The 18,120-nt window shown below is 35.9% G+C and overlaps 1 protein-coding gene and 1 pseudogene across 1 annotated transcript; both read left to right on the top strand.

The window, feature by feature from the left end:
* Window positions 1-1,224: 1,224 nt before the first annotated feature.
* LOC109020209 (wall-associated receptor kinase 2-like) lies at window positions 1,225-4,360 on the top strand. Its single transcript, XM_035691101.1, has 3 exons — window positions 1,225-2,230; window positions 2,597-2,773; window positions 3,033-4,360. The coding sequence occupies exons 1-3, from the start codon at window positions 1,225-1,227 to the stop codon at window positions 4,358-4,360; spliced, it is 2,511 nt and encodes an 836-aa protein (XP_035546994.1).
* A 7,343-nt stretch (window positions 4,361-11,703) lies between these two features.
* LOC109019092 lies at window positions 11,704-17,559 on the top strand (annotated as a pseudogene).
* The last annotated feature ends 561 nt before the right edge of the window (window positions 17,560-18,120 follow it).

The following is an 18,120-nucleotide window of genomic DNA, read 5'->3' as shown; positions in this document are numbered from 1 at the left end:
AAGGTGCTCAAGAGCGCGAGAGAGGTGAGGATCATATATAGACCTGCAATATATATATATATATATATATATTATATATATATATGTATAGAGATCAGTTATGATCTTCTCATGCAATTAATTCTCTTTTAGTTCTCGTCTGAAAAAGAATTCGTTTTACTTTCCTGAAAATGAGGGATCAGACATATATATAATCTAAAGTTTAAAATATCTATTTATAAGAACACTGTCCCTTGTAATCTTTGCCAGGTCTCGTTCTCTGTGTTTGCCTGTTTGGTGTATTGAATATCGTAAGTCCTATGATATACGACTGCCTGTTTTTCATTGTTTCTCTCTTCTACAAATTGAGCTGTTTTTTTTTCCTAAAAATGTTTTTGATATCATGTGCACGTTTATGTACTCAGTCCGGTTTTATTTTGCGTTAATGGACCATCTGCTTTCTCGGTTTTAAGTTTGCTAGCTTTTGCAGATCACTCATGGGGTCAAAGTTATTTGCGCTTCAACGTGTACGTGTTTCCATGTGAAAACATGAGAATTCTCAAAGCTATCAAAACTTTTCATAATTTTATTTTCAATCATTACTCAAACACTACACTTTTCAAGTATAAATTTTTTTCAACATTTTCATCTAATCTCACAAAAACAAGAGATCGAGTTGACAAAAGGAGATCACAATACTGATGAAAAGAGTAGAGATCGACTACGTGAATCGATGCTAGTTAAAGCCGTATGTCATGAAGTTCCGAGACAGAGTAATATGCTGACCAGGTTGAAGTAGTTTAAGTGTTTTGAAAATTCGAGGTTGTGAAAATTCGAGAGGTGAGGATCATACACCTGCAGCTATATACGGAGAGTTATTTTCTCATGCAATTAATTATCTCTTTTAGTGCTCAGAAAAATAATCCGTCCAAGGAGACAGATAATCTAAAGTTTTTTAAATATCATCTATTTAGAACAGTACTGTCCCTTGTAATCTTTGCCAGGTTCCGTTCTCTGTGTTTGATGTACCACAAGTCTGGCCTATGATATTTGAATGTTTATGTAGTTAGTCTGCTGCTACGACTGTGCCTGTTTTTCATTGTATCATTCTTCTTAAACGAGCAAGATTGTTGGTTGTTTTATCTTTTACGCTTCTTTGTTGTTTTTTATTTTTTCTAATTATTCGACACTGCCAGCAGCACAAGTAAGTAATTTTGAAGAAAGCACGCGAATTGAAGGAAAACCATGGCCTTCAATGGAAAGCTTTTGCAACCTCTGCTTGTACTTGGGGAACTGATCGTGTTGATGATTTTAGTAGCGTCAGTAGCATCTAAACCCAATTCAGAATGTGACCGTAGATGTGGAAGTGTTGAAATCCCCTACCCATTTGGAACAAGCGAGGGTTACCTTGACAAAACATTTCTCATCACTTGTAACAACACAATAATACATGGGCCAAAACCATCTCTGGGCCCTGATATGTTTGTCGAGGACATATCAGTATTGGATGGGGAACTGCAAGTCTCAAACCCCGTAGCCAGTCTTTGTAAAGAACTCGAGATCAGAGAGGACGGCAACAAACGAAAACCGATAACGCAAAGCAGCAACCATCCTATGCCATGCTCTAAAGCGGATATTTTCTCAAGATGCATCTCTGATGGCGAGCCTACTAGCATAAGTGTCAACTACCGTCGCAACTCTGCCTTGTTCAAGCTGTCAAATTTTCGCATCTCAAATAAGAGGAACAAGATTACTGCCGTGGGTTGTGGCGTTTATTCGTTTATTCAAGGCTCTGTGGAACAAAAGGGCTTCACTACTGGATGCTTATCACTCTGTAACTACAATGCCAGCGATGTGGTTAACGGGTCATGCTCTGGTATTGGCTGTTGTCAGACTTCTATCCCGAAAGGAGCGACTGAATTTTATCTAAGCGTTCGGAGCTTCAGCGACAACACGAAAACTCTTGGCATCGGTGAATGTGCTTACGGCTTTCTAGTGGAAGAACAAGCATACAATTTTTTATCTACAGATTTCAAAGATTTGAAGGATAGAAAGACTGTACCACTGGTGCTTGATTGGGCAGTTGGAAATGAGACATGCGAAGATGCTAAGAAAAATAAGGATAGCTACGCATGTAAGGCAACGCATAGTTATTGTTACAATTCCAACAACGGCCCTGGGTATCGTTGCAATTGCTCCGATGGTTATCAAGGGAACCCATACCTCCCTGTTGGACCTGACAGTTGCCAAGGTAATCTAGCTAAGCCTTATTTTCTCCTTAATTTGGCTCATCAATTTAGTATACAGATGGTAATTTGGATATATATATATATATATAATGTATATAGATGCAATTTTAAAATATGCAAGACTCGTATATTTTTTTTTTTTTGTAAGAAATTAGGCCCACGATGAAAAATCAAATTTTTTCATGAGTCTCAAAATTATCAATTTCTTTTAAAATTGGAATACGCGAGATTGACTTTACACCGCCTAAGACAACATAAATCACTCCTCATATTATATACATATAAATATATATTTATCTTTATTATTTCTATATATATATAATGTCATTCTAGTGACGTTTGCGGCTGTCTGCATCGCTGTGTTTCAGATATCAACGAGTGCATTTCGCTTTGGAAACCTTGCGCTGGTAATGCAATATGCACCAACACTGATGGAAATTACACATGTACTTGTCGACATGGGTACGAAGGAGATGGGAGGATGCCACCCGGAATAGGTTGCAGAGCTAAAGAAAGCCAATCTAGAACTATTCCTATTGCACTCGGTACGTATGTATTAGAATTAATTTATGAAAGTTTTTAAATTAGAAACTAAGCAAAAAATGAAAAAAGAAGTTTCAAAAACTATAGTATCTCAAAATATTTTTGGCACATAGACATGCAGATTTTGTTAGGCTTAATAATTTGTAGCATTTAGAGAACATGTCTCTCTATTAACAATTTTAATATAAATCCTATTAATAATATATATAAATATCCCAACTGCGAGGCGTAATCCTTTTCCTATTTTATTGAGTTAAGCAGGTGCTAGTGCTGGCGGCCTAATTGGGGTGTTATTTCTACTTATTGGTGGAGGGGTGTCATACAAAGTGGTAAAGAAAAGGAAACGGACTGAACGTAGGAAGGAGTTCTTTAAACGAAATGGCGGACTGTTGTTACAACAGCAAATATCTCAAAGTGAATTGAATGTTGAGAACACGAAATTGTTTAATTCAAAGGACTTGGAGAGAGCCACTGACCATTTTAATGTTAATAGAATACTCGGTCAAGGAGGACAAGGCACAGTTTACAAAGGTATGTTAGACGATGGAAGAATTGTTGCTGTGAAAAAGTCAAAGATAACTGATGAAGGAAAGCTTCAAGAATTCATTAATGAAGTTGTCGTTCTTTCACGAATTAATCATACGAACATTGTTAAACTACTAGGTTGTTGCTTGGAGACAGAAGTGCCGTTACTAGTGTATGAATTTGTTCCTAATGGAACTCTCTCAAAATATCTAAGTGATCAAACCGAGGAGTTTCCACTAACATGGAATATGCGCTTACGAATTGCCACTGAAATTGCAGGAGCTCTCTACTATTTACACTCAGCAAGTGCTTCATTACCCATTTACCATCGAGACATTAAGTCAACGAACATTCTCTTAGATGATAAGTACAGAGCAAAAGTAGCAGATTTTGGAACTTCAAGATCCATTGCTATTGATCAAACTCACTTGACTACACTAGTGCATGGAACTTTTGGATACTTGGACCCTGAATATTTTCAGTCAAGTAAATTTACAGAAAAGAGTGATGTTTATAGCTTTGGTGTTGTCCTTGTTGAGCTTTTAACCGGAGAAAAAGCTATCTCTTTGAAAAGGGCACCAGAAGCTAAAAGTATAGCCATGTATTTTATTATCTCGATGGAAGAAAACAATTTGTTTCATATTCTTGATGAAAGAATTCTGAAGGAAGCTGTAAAAGAAGAGCTTATTACAGTCGCAAACCTTGCAAAAAGGTGCCTGAATTTGGATGGGAAGAAACGACCTAGTATGAAAGAAGTCTCAATGGAGTTGGAGGCAGTACAAATATCACAAAAAGTTTCTAGCCTTGACATGTTCGAAGGAGATGATAGGCCTACTATGAAGGAGGTGGCAATGATGCTGGATGGCCTAAGAGGTAAGGAAAAGCAAACAAGGAAAGAAGCTAATCTCAATACAGAAGAGAGTAAGTATTTTCTTAATGCATCCACGCACTCTTTAAGCATTGATGTTGGCGTTGGCTGTTCTTCGACCGTAAGTACCATTGATAGTACGGGAGATCAAGCACTAGAACCAACAAATGATGGCAGAAAATCCATTAGTCCTTAAAAGCCTCAATCAGCAAGCATGATGTTCCTCAAATCAATGGATGATGGTAGATTTCGGTCTCTTTGCATGTAGTGTTTAAGTTTTCTCCACCTAGATCTTTCTGTATGTAAGTTAAGAGCTTTTGTACATACGAGTGAGCAAGTCCAGTACTACTGGCCAATTAGGTGTCCGCTTTGAGAGTCGTCCTAATTTCAACATGTGTGTTCTAAGTTTTTCTTTGTGAATTATGGGTAGATTTATTGTAACTTAAATATTAGTGTTTGGGGTTGAAAGAATTTATACTTTCTAGAAAAGTCAATGCTTTGCTGTAGACTTCCTTTTAGAAGAATATTCCAACTTCGAGAATTTACCCAAAGTAAAAGACGTCGTACGTACTCCATTTTAACTAGCAAAAGCCCGGGGATGCTGAACTACTGGTGATCTATTAATATTTCATCCATATATGTCTTTCAAAAGAAAGATCAAATATCAGTACTTCGTATAATTATTTTAGAGAAGTATTTTAATCATAAAAATATTTTTTAAAAATAAATTTACAAATTGATATGAGTTTAAATTTAAATTCATTTCAATTAATTATAGATTTATTTTTATAAATAAAATAAAGAGAAAAATGTAAGAGAAAAGATACTTACAACCGTGAATTACGTAACTGCCGCGTAATCGCTTTGAAAAAAATGAATAAAACATGGGAGCTACATGAAAAAAATTAATTTTTTAATAGTGGACTCCACTCTTTTTTAAAGCGATTACGCGATGATTATGCACTTCACGATTGTATGTAGAATTACTCAAAATGTAAACACGAGTGATATGGAAAAAGTGACGAAAAATCTTGAGGTGAATGGAGTATGTAATAAAGTGACAAAAGTTGAGGTAGGTGGGATCGATGCAGAAAGATCAGTGAGGGAGGAGCCTATAAAATAGGTAGGTGGGATCGATGCAGAAACATGCATTAATGTTTTTTTTTTTCGAAAGGAATTGCTTTTTATAAAATAGGTACTACTGCATGCACGTAATTTTCGATTATGGTTATTAATCATCACCAATTAGGCACCTGAATTTTGTGATTAGTTCAACAATTGGACAATAATCTGACCTACAAAATTCATATTTTCTAATATAAGCCAAATTTTAATTAGATACCAAAAATTTATAATCCAACCACATTAAGAAAGTGTTGTTAATATCAGATAGCATCAAAGCTAAAACCAAAGACTAATCATATATAGGAGCTAGAGCTAGGGTGGCGAATGAACGAAATTCTTGCGGTTTATAATGATTTTAAGCAACTTAAAACATAATATTGACTGATTCTTTAGAATATAAAACCATAAATTAGGTGAGGATCATAGCCTATAGACCTATAAACTTGTAGTAATCCTACTTAGTTTTCAATTTTAATACAAGCTTGATTAGAAAACACGAAAAAAGAAAAGAAAAAAGAAAGTCCTCCAATAGTGACTTAGAAAAATAGTACCAAACCCAAACTTGTGGTGTTCTACAGGCCAGGGAAAGTGTGGGATGCTGAAGTGGTCTTCATCTAAGGAGATTTACAAACCTTACAAAAGTTTTGAATATAATTCAGCCACATTGTTTATTGCATTGTTTGTATTCATATTTATAGTACAGTGTGCATATCTACAATAAATGAAAAAGATACAAATTGATTTCTAGGATTTCAGTATTACAGCAGATCTGTCATTGTCTTCTCTATGAGTGTTGACTTGTTGAGATATGACATGATGAAAAGTTTCCTTTGTAGTAGATGCCTTATGTGAAGTATCCTCATCAACCCGCCCCCCGGACCGGAGGTGGAGGCAAGATGGTGAGCTTGGAGCAAAGGAAAACAAATTGAGAACGAGACACTCTCTTTGTGAAGATATCAGTCAGTTGCAGATTGGAGGGAACACGTTTGACCCGTAGAAGTCCAGCAGCAACTTGTTCCCGAATGAAGTGATAGTCTAATACAATATGTTTAGAACGAGCTTATGAGATTGGTTGGCAAACATGAAAATAGCACTTTTATTATCACATAGAATGGTAGCAGGTGTGGCAAGGTTGATGTGGAGATCACGAAGGAGATGAGTGAGCCACATAACTTCAGTGGTAGTCAATGCAAGAGAAGTTGTCCTACAACCATGGGAGTTGCGATGGGCTTATATTCAGTCATGTTTAATTTAGCAAGCAAATCAAGAGCATATTTGGATTGATTGAGGAGCAAACCAGCAAAGTTGTGCAGAACTTCAATGCCCAATAAATAGTGAAGCTGACTAAGGTCTTTCATGGAGAATTCGTTGCCAAGACAAGTGATGAATGACTTGAGTAAATTGGAGTTTCTGCCTGTGATGACAATGGCATCTATGTATAAAAAGAGATAAATAGTACCAAGTGGTTAATGATAAACAAATAAAGAGGAATCGGCTTGGCTGCAAGAGAACCTAAACTAAAGTAAAAAATGACTGAAGTGATGAAACAAGCTTGAGGAGCTTGTTTCAATCCGTAAATAGTTTTATGAAGGCGACAAGCATGATGTGGATAACAAGAATCAGTGTATCCAAGAACTTGATCCATGTAAACCTCTTCATGAAGAGAATCGTGAAGAAATATATTCTTCACATCAAGTTGGCAAAGAGGCCAACCAACAGCGAGAGCAAGGGACAAGATGAGTTGAACAGTAGCTAATTTACCACAGGATTGAAGGTCTCATCAAAATCAAGGTCATGCAGCTGAGTATAGCCTTTGACAACAAGGTAAGCTTTGTGCCTTTCAAGAGAACCATTGGCATGAAGCTTGACGTGAAATACCTAGTAGCAGCCAACAACATTCTTGTGAGAAGGGCTTGGAACCAAGGTCCAAGTTTTGTTGGCTTGAAGAGCTTGCATTTCTTCATTCATGGCAGCAAGCCACTCAGGGTTTTTATATGCAGACTTGAAGCCACGTGGTTCTTTTAAGGCTCATAACCCATTAATATTACATAGACGATAATATATAACATTACATAACCTATTAACCCGAAACCCATAACACTAACATGCAACACAAGAGAGATCGAGATACCCGAGAGAGAGCTTCACAGTTTCACTTGCTTGAGGCACTGGGCTAGATTCCAATCTGTGTAGGCTTTCTTTACGGTGGCTCTAAGGTGGAGCAATGGTTATTTTCCATGATGGGCACAATAGTGTGAGTGGGTAGGCAATCCCTATGCTGCTCTGTTTTGGGTGCCTAAAATAAGGGCTAGTTTCGGTGTAGGACTGGGTCTAGTTTTACGACACAAGGGTTGTCGTTGTTAGACAGATAAGCCAAGATTCAAACTCCTTCGAAAATCACTCGCTGCAAGTCTGGATTTATCTCATACACTAGCATTAGCCCAAAGTTTATATGATATAACAACCCCATCTTCTATCCCCACCTAGATCCAAGATGAACTGTATGTTGTTTGTTTATACTAGCCACACCATCCAATAGCCTGTCATGCATATGCTTTTTTATTATTATTATTTTTTTAATTGTGCTATGCCCTGTGGTTATGCTATGAAACTAGAAAAATTGAGATTTTTGTTGTTATAACAATAATATTAAAATCAGGGTTTTGTGGGTGCATACGTATCACGACCCCAAGCCGAGATGGGGCATTATCTTCATGGAGCTCTTCCAGTCACTTGGGAGCGTGTAAAACTGAGTGACGTCCACTGGGCTATCACCGGGCTACAACAGACCTGGCCAAGACGGTAACGCTCTTGGTAGGACTCCATGGCCCCTCTGCTGGCGAAGGCTAGAGGATGTCTGGTTACGTACGCACCGGGCGAGTGTTGGGCATCGCTCGTAACTAAGTCACACGCCAGGTCCTTACCCGTAGCGTGACGAAAGGAGTTAGAGTGTGCAGATAGTCCCTTGGGAAGACCATGGTGCACCCGTAATAAATGAATGTCGTTTGTGTATAAATGTGATTTTTGTTGTGAGTGGCTATAATTGAAACACTTTTAGTGAAGGTTACAAAAAGGATATACCTGGATGTTACATGCATGCATGTATGCCTAATGTTTTTCTTAATATTCCAGCTGGACATCACAGATACTTGCTCATTCTTCCGGAATAAATGACTGCTATTATATATTCGTGGTTAGAGTACTTAATTAATTACGCCCACTTCAATGACCATTTTAGACAGTTAAAGCTTTATGACTAAGATGTTTTGAAAATATAGTTCTAGTTATATATAGTTTTTCAAGTAAAAACATAAACATCTAAATCTTTTAATATAAACATTTCTTTTGAAACAGCCCTTCGCTTTGGCATAATTAACACAGCAATAAGTTTGTAATTATTTTATACCTTTTAATTGTTCGAGTGGCGTGGTTAAAATGAATAATGCATGGCGCTTTGATCAGCCTTTTAAATGCAGGTGCTGGAGTAGGCTTTATTTCTACGCTTGTGTTTAGCACTTGGCTAGCTGTACTTTGCACTGAAGAAACGAAAAATTATCAACAGAATGGAGGTTTGACTTTACAACAACGTCGACTTGGCCAACAAGAAGGATCCGAAGACTCTTTACTTTTACGTACTTTTGAATATATATATAGACTCATGATATTCATTCGTTTTTCGCTTGAATTAATAATTATTTATTTTTAATAGACACCCTACCCGAATTAATATTGTTAGTCCAACAAGGACAGCTATATATATATATATATCTGATCATCATCTTACGTTTGATAAACATGTATGCAATTATGCGAAAGCTCAGTTTTCATTTACAAACATGATGAAAATGCATGCAATTATCCAATGATAAATGACACGACACAAGTGTTCACAACCAATAAATCTCAGTAAAAATACATTTAAATCTCAAAAGTTCTTTAAAAATATACTTACAGTATTTTAATATAATTTTCGAACCATCACGAAGGTGCTAGAAGTGGTGGCACAGTAATACAACAGCACAAAATGGACAAGGGCCGTGGATCTCAAAAACCCAGCTTTTGAACGGGAACAAACTAAGACCTGAGATGGCTAGGGAAGAGCTTCAGGGTATTAGTGAAGCTACTGGTGGTAGTGGTTGGCCGTGAGTGGCAGTTGAAAGCCAAAACATCCAAATCAAAAAATGAGCTAGAGGAGCTTCAACGGTGGCGGATCGGAGCTGAGGTTGAGTGGTTTAGGTAGATGAAGGGCCGATGGTGGTGTGGTGAAAAGATGGTGGTCAATGGTGGCGCGACGGTGGCACTGGAACGAAAGATGGCCGAGGCTTGAAGCCGTGTGTGAAGGCTAATGGCGGCGAAGGGGGAGCTGAAAATATAGGGGGATGGTTGCCGGCTGGAGGGGAAGAAAATGTGAGGGGCGGTGGAGGCCATGGACAGTTTATGGCGGCGCACTAGTTGAAAGAAGAAACGGATGGGGATAGGGGAGGGGAGCTTCGTGCACGTGGGAGGAGAAAGATGCAGTGGAAATGACAAAAAGGAAAATAGGGAAAAAGATGAGCAGAAAGAAAAAGGGAAAAAAAAAGTAGGGAAAAGAAACAAGGTTCAATCCTCACAATTTGGGTCACAAAATTGATTTAATGAAAAGAATTTCAAAACAGTAAGTTGAATAAAATAATTTAAACGCAATGACTAGTAAAATAAAATAATAATAAAAATCCAACAACCATAATTTTAAAAGTCAAACATTAAACTGATTTAAAGTAAAGAACAATTTAAATGCAAAACAATAATTAATATTAAGAAAGCATATCAAAATTAATTTCACAACTTAAAAATCATAAAAATAAACCAACGAGAAATTTGAAACATTTAAAACAAGAGAACCAATATTTAAATTAATTAAAATATTTATTTAATTAAAATGCACTAAAATATGGGATATCACAATGAAAACTTTTTCCAAACAAGCCTTTAATTATGACTCTAAGCGTACCACAAGAGGTGCCATTGGGTATATATTAATTCGAGTAATACTAAATACTTTCGTAGATTATGCAAGCGCTGCGCACTCATTTTAAAAAAAATGAGTAATTATGAGACCCATATAAAAAATATTTTTTAATTACGAATCCAACTTTTAAAGTTTTTTTAAAATGAATACATGATACTTGCAGTACTACTCATCACTGTATCTAACATTATTAACATAATGCGTTGAACGATTGCCATAACATCTCCAAATACCATTGTCTTTAACGCGTAATAATTCTGAATACTCATATTCACTTTTTGTTTGAATAATTTATTTTTAATAGACACCCTTCGTTAATTAAATTGTTAGTCCAACAATGACATGAGCTATATCTCTTCGTGATCCTACTCAGCGTGGGGTAGGAAGAGAGATTGAATTTGAAAGTTGATAAGATGAGATGGGATGTCTTATATATATAAGATGAGATAAAATTTAAAAATTGAATAAAATATTATTAAAATATAATTTTTATTTTTAAATTTAAAAAAAATTAATTATTTATTATATTTTAAGTAAAATTTAAAAAAAAAAAATAGATGATATGAGTCTCATCTCCCAGACCAAAGGAGGCCAATTGATAGAGATTTTTTCATTTTTTTTTTCCAGTTGGACCAGTGATTACATGTATCTTTGGGCCTACTGGTACTTGAACTCTTAAAAACCACAAAAGTGCTAGTGGGAGACTTCTTATTTCTTAGGAAAGAAAAGAAAGACTTGTTTTACGAGTAATTCCGTGATTGACCTCTTAAATTATTGTTGTATGTGGGAATTTTTAATTTTCTTTGTCAGTCATAAATTAACATGATGGCCTTCATTTTTTTTTACTACTTTAGCTTTGGATAAAATATCTTTTTTCTGATCAATTGCTTGAATTTTTGTTTTTTCTTTTGCTACGTTTGCAGATCATGACCTGTGGGATCAAAATTATTTGTGTTTTCTTTTCTCTCTTCACTTCGGGAAATATTTGTTTTGTACATTTTAAGTAGTACCAGAAGTTTTACACTTTTTCCTTGATAACTTGTATGGAATATAGTAATCCACAATGATAGAATTGGAGAATCTTTTACTTATCCAAAGTTAAAAGTATTACTTTCGTCGTTCATACTTTTCTTTTGAATAAGAGATCATATTTCTTTTGCAGACCTGTGGGGTCAAAATAATTTATCAATGACATGTAAATTAATTAATCTTCAGATGTAGAGTTTTCCTCCACCATAAGTAGATCAGAAGTAAATATGATATTGATAGCTTTGGAGTAGTGGTCGGCCCTACGGGGCCACTAAAGGGAAATTAAAAAAAAAATGTAAATTGGCTGGAGGACACAAGTCTGCCTTGTTTATAAATGGATAATAGGTTGTTTAAAGTTCTTGGAAGGGGCGTAGAGCAAAAGATAAAGAGAAAGCGTGGCAGCTGAAGGAAGTGGCTGATAATATTCCAAAGAGGCTAGCTAGGTGCTCAAGAGCGCGAGAGAGGTGAGGATCATATATATATAGACCTGCTATATATATATATATATATATATATATATGGAGAGTTATGATCTTCTCATGCAATTAATTCTCTTTTAGTGCTCGTGTTAAAAAGAATTCGTTTTACTTTCCTTAAAATGAAGGATCAGACATATAATCTAAAGTTTAAAATATCTATTTAGAACACTGTCCCTTGTAATCTTTGCCAGGTCTCCTTCTCTGTGTTTGGTCTATATATCATAAGTCCTATGATATACGACTCCCTGTTTTTCATTGTTTTTCTCTTCTACAACTCGAGCTGCTTGTTTTTCCTGAAAATGTTTATGATATGTGCATGTTTATGTAGGAGATCACAATACAGATCATGCAAAGAGTAGTGACCACGTGGATTGATGCTAATTAAAGCCGTATGTCAAAGTTCCGAGACTATGCTGACTAGATCATGACATGACCAGGTTGTTTCTGGAAATTAATCAGCTTAAATCTGATATGAAGTTGAAGTAGTTCAAGTGTTTTGTTACGGGTGATTCATGAGCTCGGTACACTGACTTTCAACTTGAAAAATCGAGCTTCTTAAAAAGTGTAATTTTCTCAAAAAAATGATATTGATAGCTTTGGAGTGGGTCGGCCCTACGGCCACTAAGGGGAAATCTGCCTAGTTATGTATCTACGCTCTTGAGCACCTCATCATGATATTCCAAAGAGGTGCTCAGGAGGAGGATCATAGACCTGCAGCTATATACGGAGTGTTATCTTCTCATGCAATTAATTATCTCTTTTAGTGCTCAGAAAAATAATCCGTCTTACTTTTCTGAAAAAGAAGGAGACAAATAATCTGAAGTTTAAAATATCTATTTAGAACAGTACTGTCCCTTCTAATCTTTGCCAGGTTCCGTTCTCTGTGTTTGATATATGACAAGTGATCCTATGATATGCATGATGTTTATGTAGTTAGTATGCAGCTACGACTCTGTGCCTGTTTTTCATTGTTTCTCTCTTCTACAATCTCGAACTGTCATGCATCCTAAGTTTAAATATGTTACATTTGGTGTAGGCTGGTATCATTCTTCTTAAACGTGCAAGATTGTTGAATGTTTTATCTTTTAGGCTTCTCTCTTTTTTTCTTTTTGTTTTTTTTTTGCTTGACTCCATAACCCCTGTATGATTTCTAATTATTCGACGCTGCCAGCAGCACAAGGAGAGATTAATTTTTAAGAAAGCACAAGAATTGAAGGAAAACCATGGCCTTCAGTGGAAAGCTTTTGCAACCTCTGCCAGTACTTGGGGTACTGATCGTGTTGATTTTAGTAGCAACAGTAGCATCTATTCCAAACTCAACCTGCAACCGTATGTGTGGAGAAGTTGAAATCCCGTACCCATTTGGAACAAGCGATGGTTGTTACCTTGACTCGACATTTCTCATCACTTGTAACAACACATTCCATCCGCCAAAACCATCTCTGGGCTCTGATTTGTTTGTCCAGGACATATCAGTATTGGATGGTGAACTGCGAGTCTGGAACCCCGTAGCCAGTCTTTGTAAAGTCCTCAAAAAGGGCGCATGCGTTGAACGGAGTGTTTACTCAAAATGCTACGCTGACCAGGAGCCTATTAGTATAAGTGTCAACTACAGTACTGGCAACTCTTCCTCGTTCAAGCTGTCAAATATTTTTCGCATCTCAAATAAGAGGAACAAGATCACTGCCGTGGGTTGTGGCGTTTATTCGTTTATTCAAGGTTCTGTGGAACAAAATGGCTTCACTACCGGATGCCTATCACTCTGTAACTCCAATGCCAGCGATGTGGTTAACGGGTCATGCTCTGGTATTGGCTGTTGTCAAACTTCTATCCCGAAAGGAGCGACCGAATTTGATCTAAGTGTTCGGAGCTTGAGCGAGTACAACACGAAAACTCTTGGCATCGGTGAATGTGCTTACGGCTTTATAGTGGATGAAAAAGCATACAACTTTTCATCCTCAGATTTCGAAGCGTTAAAGCATAGAGAGACTGTACCACTGGTGCTTGATTGGGCAGTTGGATATGAGACATGCGAAGATGCTAAGAAAAATAAGGATAGCTACGCATGTAAGGCAACGCATAGTTATTGTTACAATTCCAACAACGGCCCTGGGTATCGTTGCAATTGCTCCGATGGTTATAAAGGGAACCCATACCTCCCTGGTGGACCTGACAGTTGCCAAGGTAATCTAGCTAAGCCTTATTTTCCCCTTAATTTGGCTCATCAATTTAGTATACAGATGGTAATTTTAACATATATATATACAGTAATGCAATTAGGCCCATAATACAATTTTAAGATGTGCACGACTCGCATATATATATTTTTTTGTAAAAGATTAGGCCCATGATTAAAAATCTCAAAATTATCAATTTCTTTTAAAATTGGAATACGCGAGATTGACTTACACCTCCTAAGACAACATAAATCACTTCTTATATTATACACATATATATATATATATATTTATTTTTGTTATTTCTATATATATATATATAATGTAATTCTTGTGACGGCGTCTTGCGGCTGTCTGCATCGCTGTGTTTCAGATATCAACGAGTGCATTTCGAAACCTTGCGCTGGTAATGCAACATGCAACAACACTGATGGAAATTACAAATGTACTTGTCTACATGGGTTCGAAGGAGATGGGAGGATGCCACCCAGAATAGGTTGCAGACCTAAATTAGAAAGCCAATCTAGAATTATTCCTATTGCACTCGGTACGTATGTATTAGAATTAATTAAATATTAATAAAGTGCGTACTATAATTTTTTAAACTCTTTTTTATTTTTATTTATTTTTTGCTGAATTTCTAATTTTCAAATTACATAAATTTATGGATTTGGCTTTCCAACCTCATCACTACTTGTTTTCCCAGTAATCATTTGGTTGAAAAAAGTGGGAATTCGAGAACACTTTCGAGTAAGAAGTATAAGGCTTCGTTTGGATCATTAACTACTTTCAACTCATCTCAACTCATCATTACAACTTTTTCAAATCCCAACATAAAATATAATAAACAATTCAACTTTTTCAAATCTCAAAATAATAAAGAAATATTAAAAAATAATATTATAACAATATTTTATCATCTCAACTCAACTCAACTCATTTCAACATCCAAACTCACCCTAACTCATCTTGACCTAAAGTCAACGTGGTATAGGTAAATTGTCCTCTCGGATGCTGATTTAAATATAGGAATAATATGGGGTTGTGCATTCCTTTGGAAAAAATTGAATAAATATATATATATAAGATCTGCATTAAAAAAATTAATTTTTTAATAGTAGATTGATCTATTTTTTTTTTTCAAAAGGAGCGGGCGGCGCATATTCAACTCATAACTGTATCTAGCATTACTCTAAATTTATATATAAGCTTCTTAATTTAGTCGCACATCAACTTAGATAAAATAGTATTGAAATTTTATTTTATGTAATAAATAGTATGTTAAACACCAAATTTACAATAGTATATATAACCTCGTAAGGATTAAGATCATACCCTTCATGAATATACCTTGGCCAAATCAATCCTTTAATTTGAATATAGTATTCTTTCATTGGAACTTGGAAGTACTCGCGAAGGCAATCAATAAAATTAGGACACTATCCATCTTCTTTAAAAACAATAAAAATAAAAATTATTGGCCAAACAAGTGTTAGTACTCAAGGAATTTTTCCCTTTGTTAGCCAAATCAATCAAGAGCCGAATATTAATAGATAACACATTTTCCCTTCGTTTCTTTTATATATCGACAAATAAATATTCTTTGACCCCGAAAAATATTAAAAAATAAATACAAATGCTAGCCACAAATTTTCTAGGAAAACAGCTTATAAGTTCCTTTTATAGAAACTTCTAAGTTTGTTCCTAACAATTAATGCACATGCTAGCTAGCTAGAGTACTCATCCTAACAATGAACCGCGCGCGTCATGATCATGAGTCTCTAGGAGTACAAGATCATGAGTCTCAGCACGGCATCAATGAAAGATACGACACAGTATAGGAACAACATGCAGCAATAGGAAGCAGCAGCTAACTGATAATTAATTCTATTCCCTTTTTTGTTTCCCGACCACTGGCTGGGCTGTAATTCAAATCTTGGTAATTGACTTATCTTAAGATATTGTTACATATGTGGTTCTCAAGCTTCTAGAAGTACTTGTATCTGGTGACAAAAAAAGACATACATACAATTGGATTGATAAAACAAGAAATTTAAACTGTCGAAATGGTCAAAATGCATGTTTTAATATGTGCAGGTATTAGCATTGGCCTCTTAGTGCTCCTTCTTGGAAGTTCTTTGGTATATTGGGTACTGAAGAAAAGAAAGCTCATTAAACTCAAAGAGAAGTGGTTCCAACAAAATGGTGGCCTAATGTTACAGCAAAGACTTCCAAATCAAACAGGATCCATGGAGACAGTAAAAGTCTTCAGCACTGAAGAACTTGAGAAGGCGACCGACAATTACAACAAGAGCAGAGTCCTCGGCCAAGGAGGCTACGGTGTTGTTTATAAAGGAATATTGTCGGATAATAGAGTGGTTGCGATTAAAAAGTCAAAAATTGGAGATCAAAGTCAGATTGAGCAATTCATAAATGAGGTGATTGTGCTTACTCAAATCAACCATAGAAATGTTGTTAAACTATTAGGTTGTTGTTTAGAAACAGAAGTGCCCATGCTAGTCTATGAATTCATCACAAATGGAACACTTTCTGATCATCTTCATGATAAAAGCCGATCTTCCTTACTCTCATGGGACAAACGTCTTAAGATAGCAACAGAAAGTGCAGGGGCCCTTGCATACTTACATTATGAAGCTTCTATGCCAATTATACACCGAGATGTAAAAACTGCAAATATACTTTTGGATGAAAACCACACAGCAAAAGTATCAGATTTTGGAGCTTCAAGGCTCGTTCCTCTTGATCAAACACAATTAACTACTTTGGTGCAAGGAACATTAGGATACTTGGACCCTTGAATACTTTCATACTAGTCATCTAACAGAAAAAAGTGATGTCTATAGTTTTGGTGTTGTATTAGCAGAGTTACTGACTGGTAAGAAAGTGATTTCTTTGGATAGGCCTAAAAGTGAGAGAAATTTGGCAACATACTTTGTTTCTATGGTAAAAGATGATCGCTTAGTAGAAGTTCTTGATGACAACATTTACAATGGAAGTTATATCAAAGAACTAAAGAAAGTTGCTAATGTTGCAAAAAGATGTCTTCGCGTTAAAGGAGATGATAGGCCTAGTATGAAGGAGGTGGCGGTGGAGCTGGATGGATTGAGAGGTCAGGGAAAGAAGGCAAGGACAAAAGCTAATCTCAATACAGAAGAGAGTGAGTATTTTCTTCATCCATCCACACACTCTTTAAGCATTGATGTTGGCGCTGGCTATTCTTCCACAAGTACCATTGATAGCATGGGAAATCAAGTACTAAAAACCATTGATAGCATGGGAAATCAAGTACTAAAACCAACAGTTGATGGCAGATAATCCATTAGTCCTTAAGCCATAATCAGCCAGCATCTTCCTCCATGTCAACGGATGATGGTAGATTTCGGTCTCTTTGCATGCAGTGTTCAAGTTTTCTCAATATAGATCTTTTTGTATGTTAAAAGTTTTCTCTCATGGTTTGCTAATTTGTATTATTGGGAGCTTTTGTATGTACGAGTGAGCTAGTCTAGTATATTGCTCAATTAGGTGTGCGCTTTGAGTTGGGTCCTTTCATCATCTATGTTCTAAGTTTTTATTTGTGAATTATGGGTAGATTAATTAATGTAACTTAAATATTAGTGTTTGGTGACAAAAGAATTTATACTTTCATCATGCTCTTTTTTTCCATTAATCTTCGTTTTAAAAAAACATATTTCCTAACAGCCCCGAGATGGGCGATGGAGGCATGCATGAGTAATACCATTGAATGTAGACTCGTGAGAGCCATTACTGCTCTTCCTCTCACGCTGATAATAGAAGAACGACATAGAAATTAAAGGGTCTCGATCGGTCAACTTTTTAATTTCTATCAATTTAATTTCAGCCGTTTGATGTTAATGACAACTCATCACGAACAACCCATAAGATCGTACTCTTTTCGTCTGGAGCTACCAATTATTGGCTAGTAATAATAATGACACGAATTAATTATAGAATTATTTTACAACTCTATTTTAAATGGAAAGTATCTTTTTTTTCTTCAATTGAGATGTAGAATTATGATTATTTTCCAAAAATATATATGATTAAAAACGAAATTATAAAGAATTGTGTCCATGGGCTGTGTCATTTGTGAAGACAA

The sequence above is a fragment of the Juglans regia genome, chromosome 6, assembly GCF_001411555.2.
Source record: "Juglans regia cultivar Chandler chromosome 6, Walnut 2.0, whole genome shotgun sequence".
Classification (NCBI taxonomy): Eukaryota; Viridiplantae; Streptophyta; class Magnoliopsida; order Fagales; family Juglandaceae; genus Juglans; species Juglans regia.
Note: the sequence above shows the minus strand (reverse complement) of the source record. Positions and strands in the feature narration are given on the sequence as shown.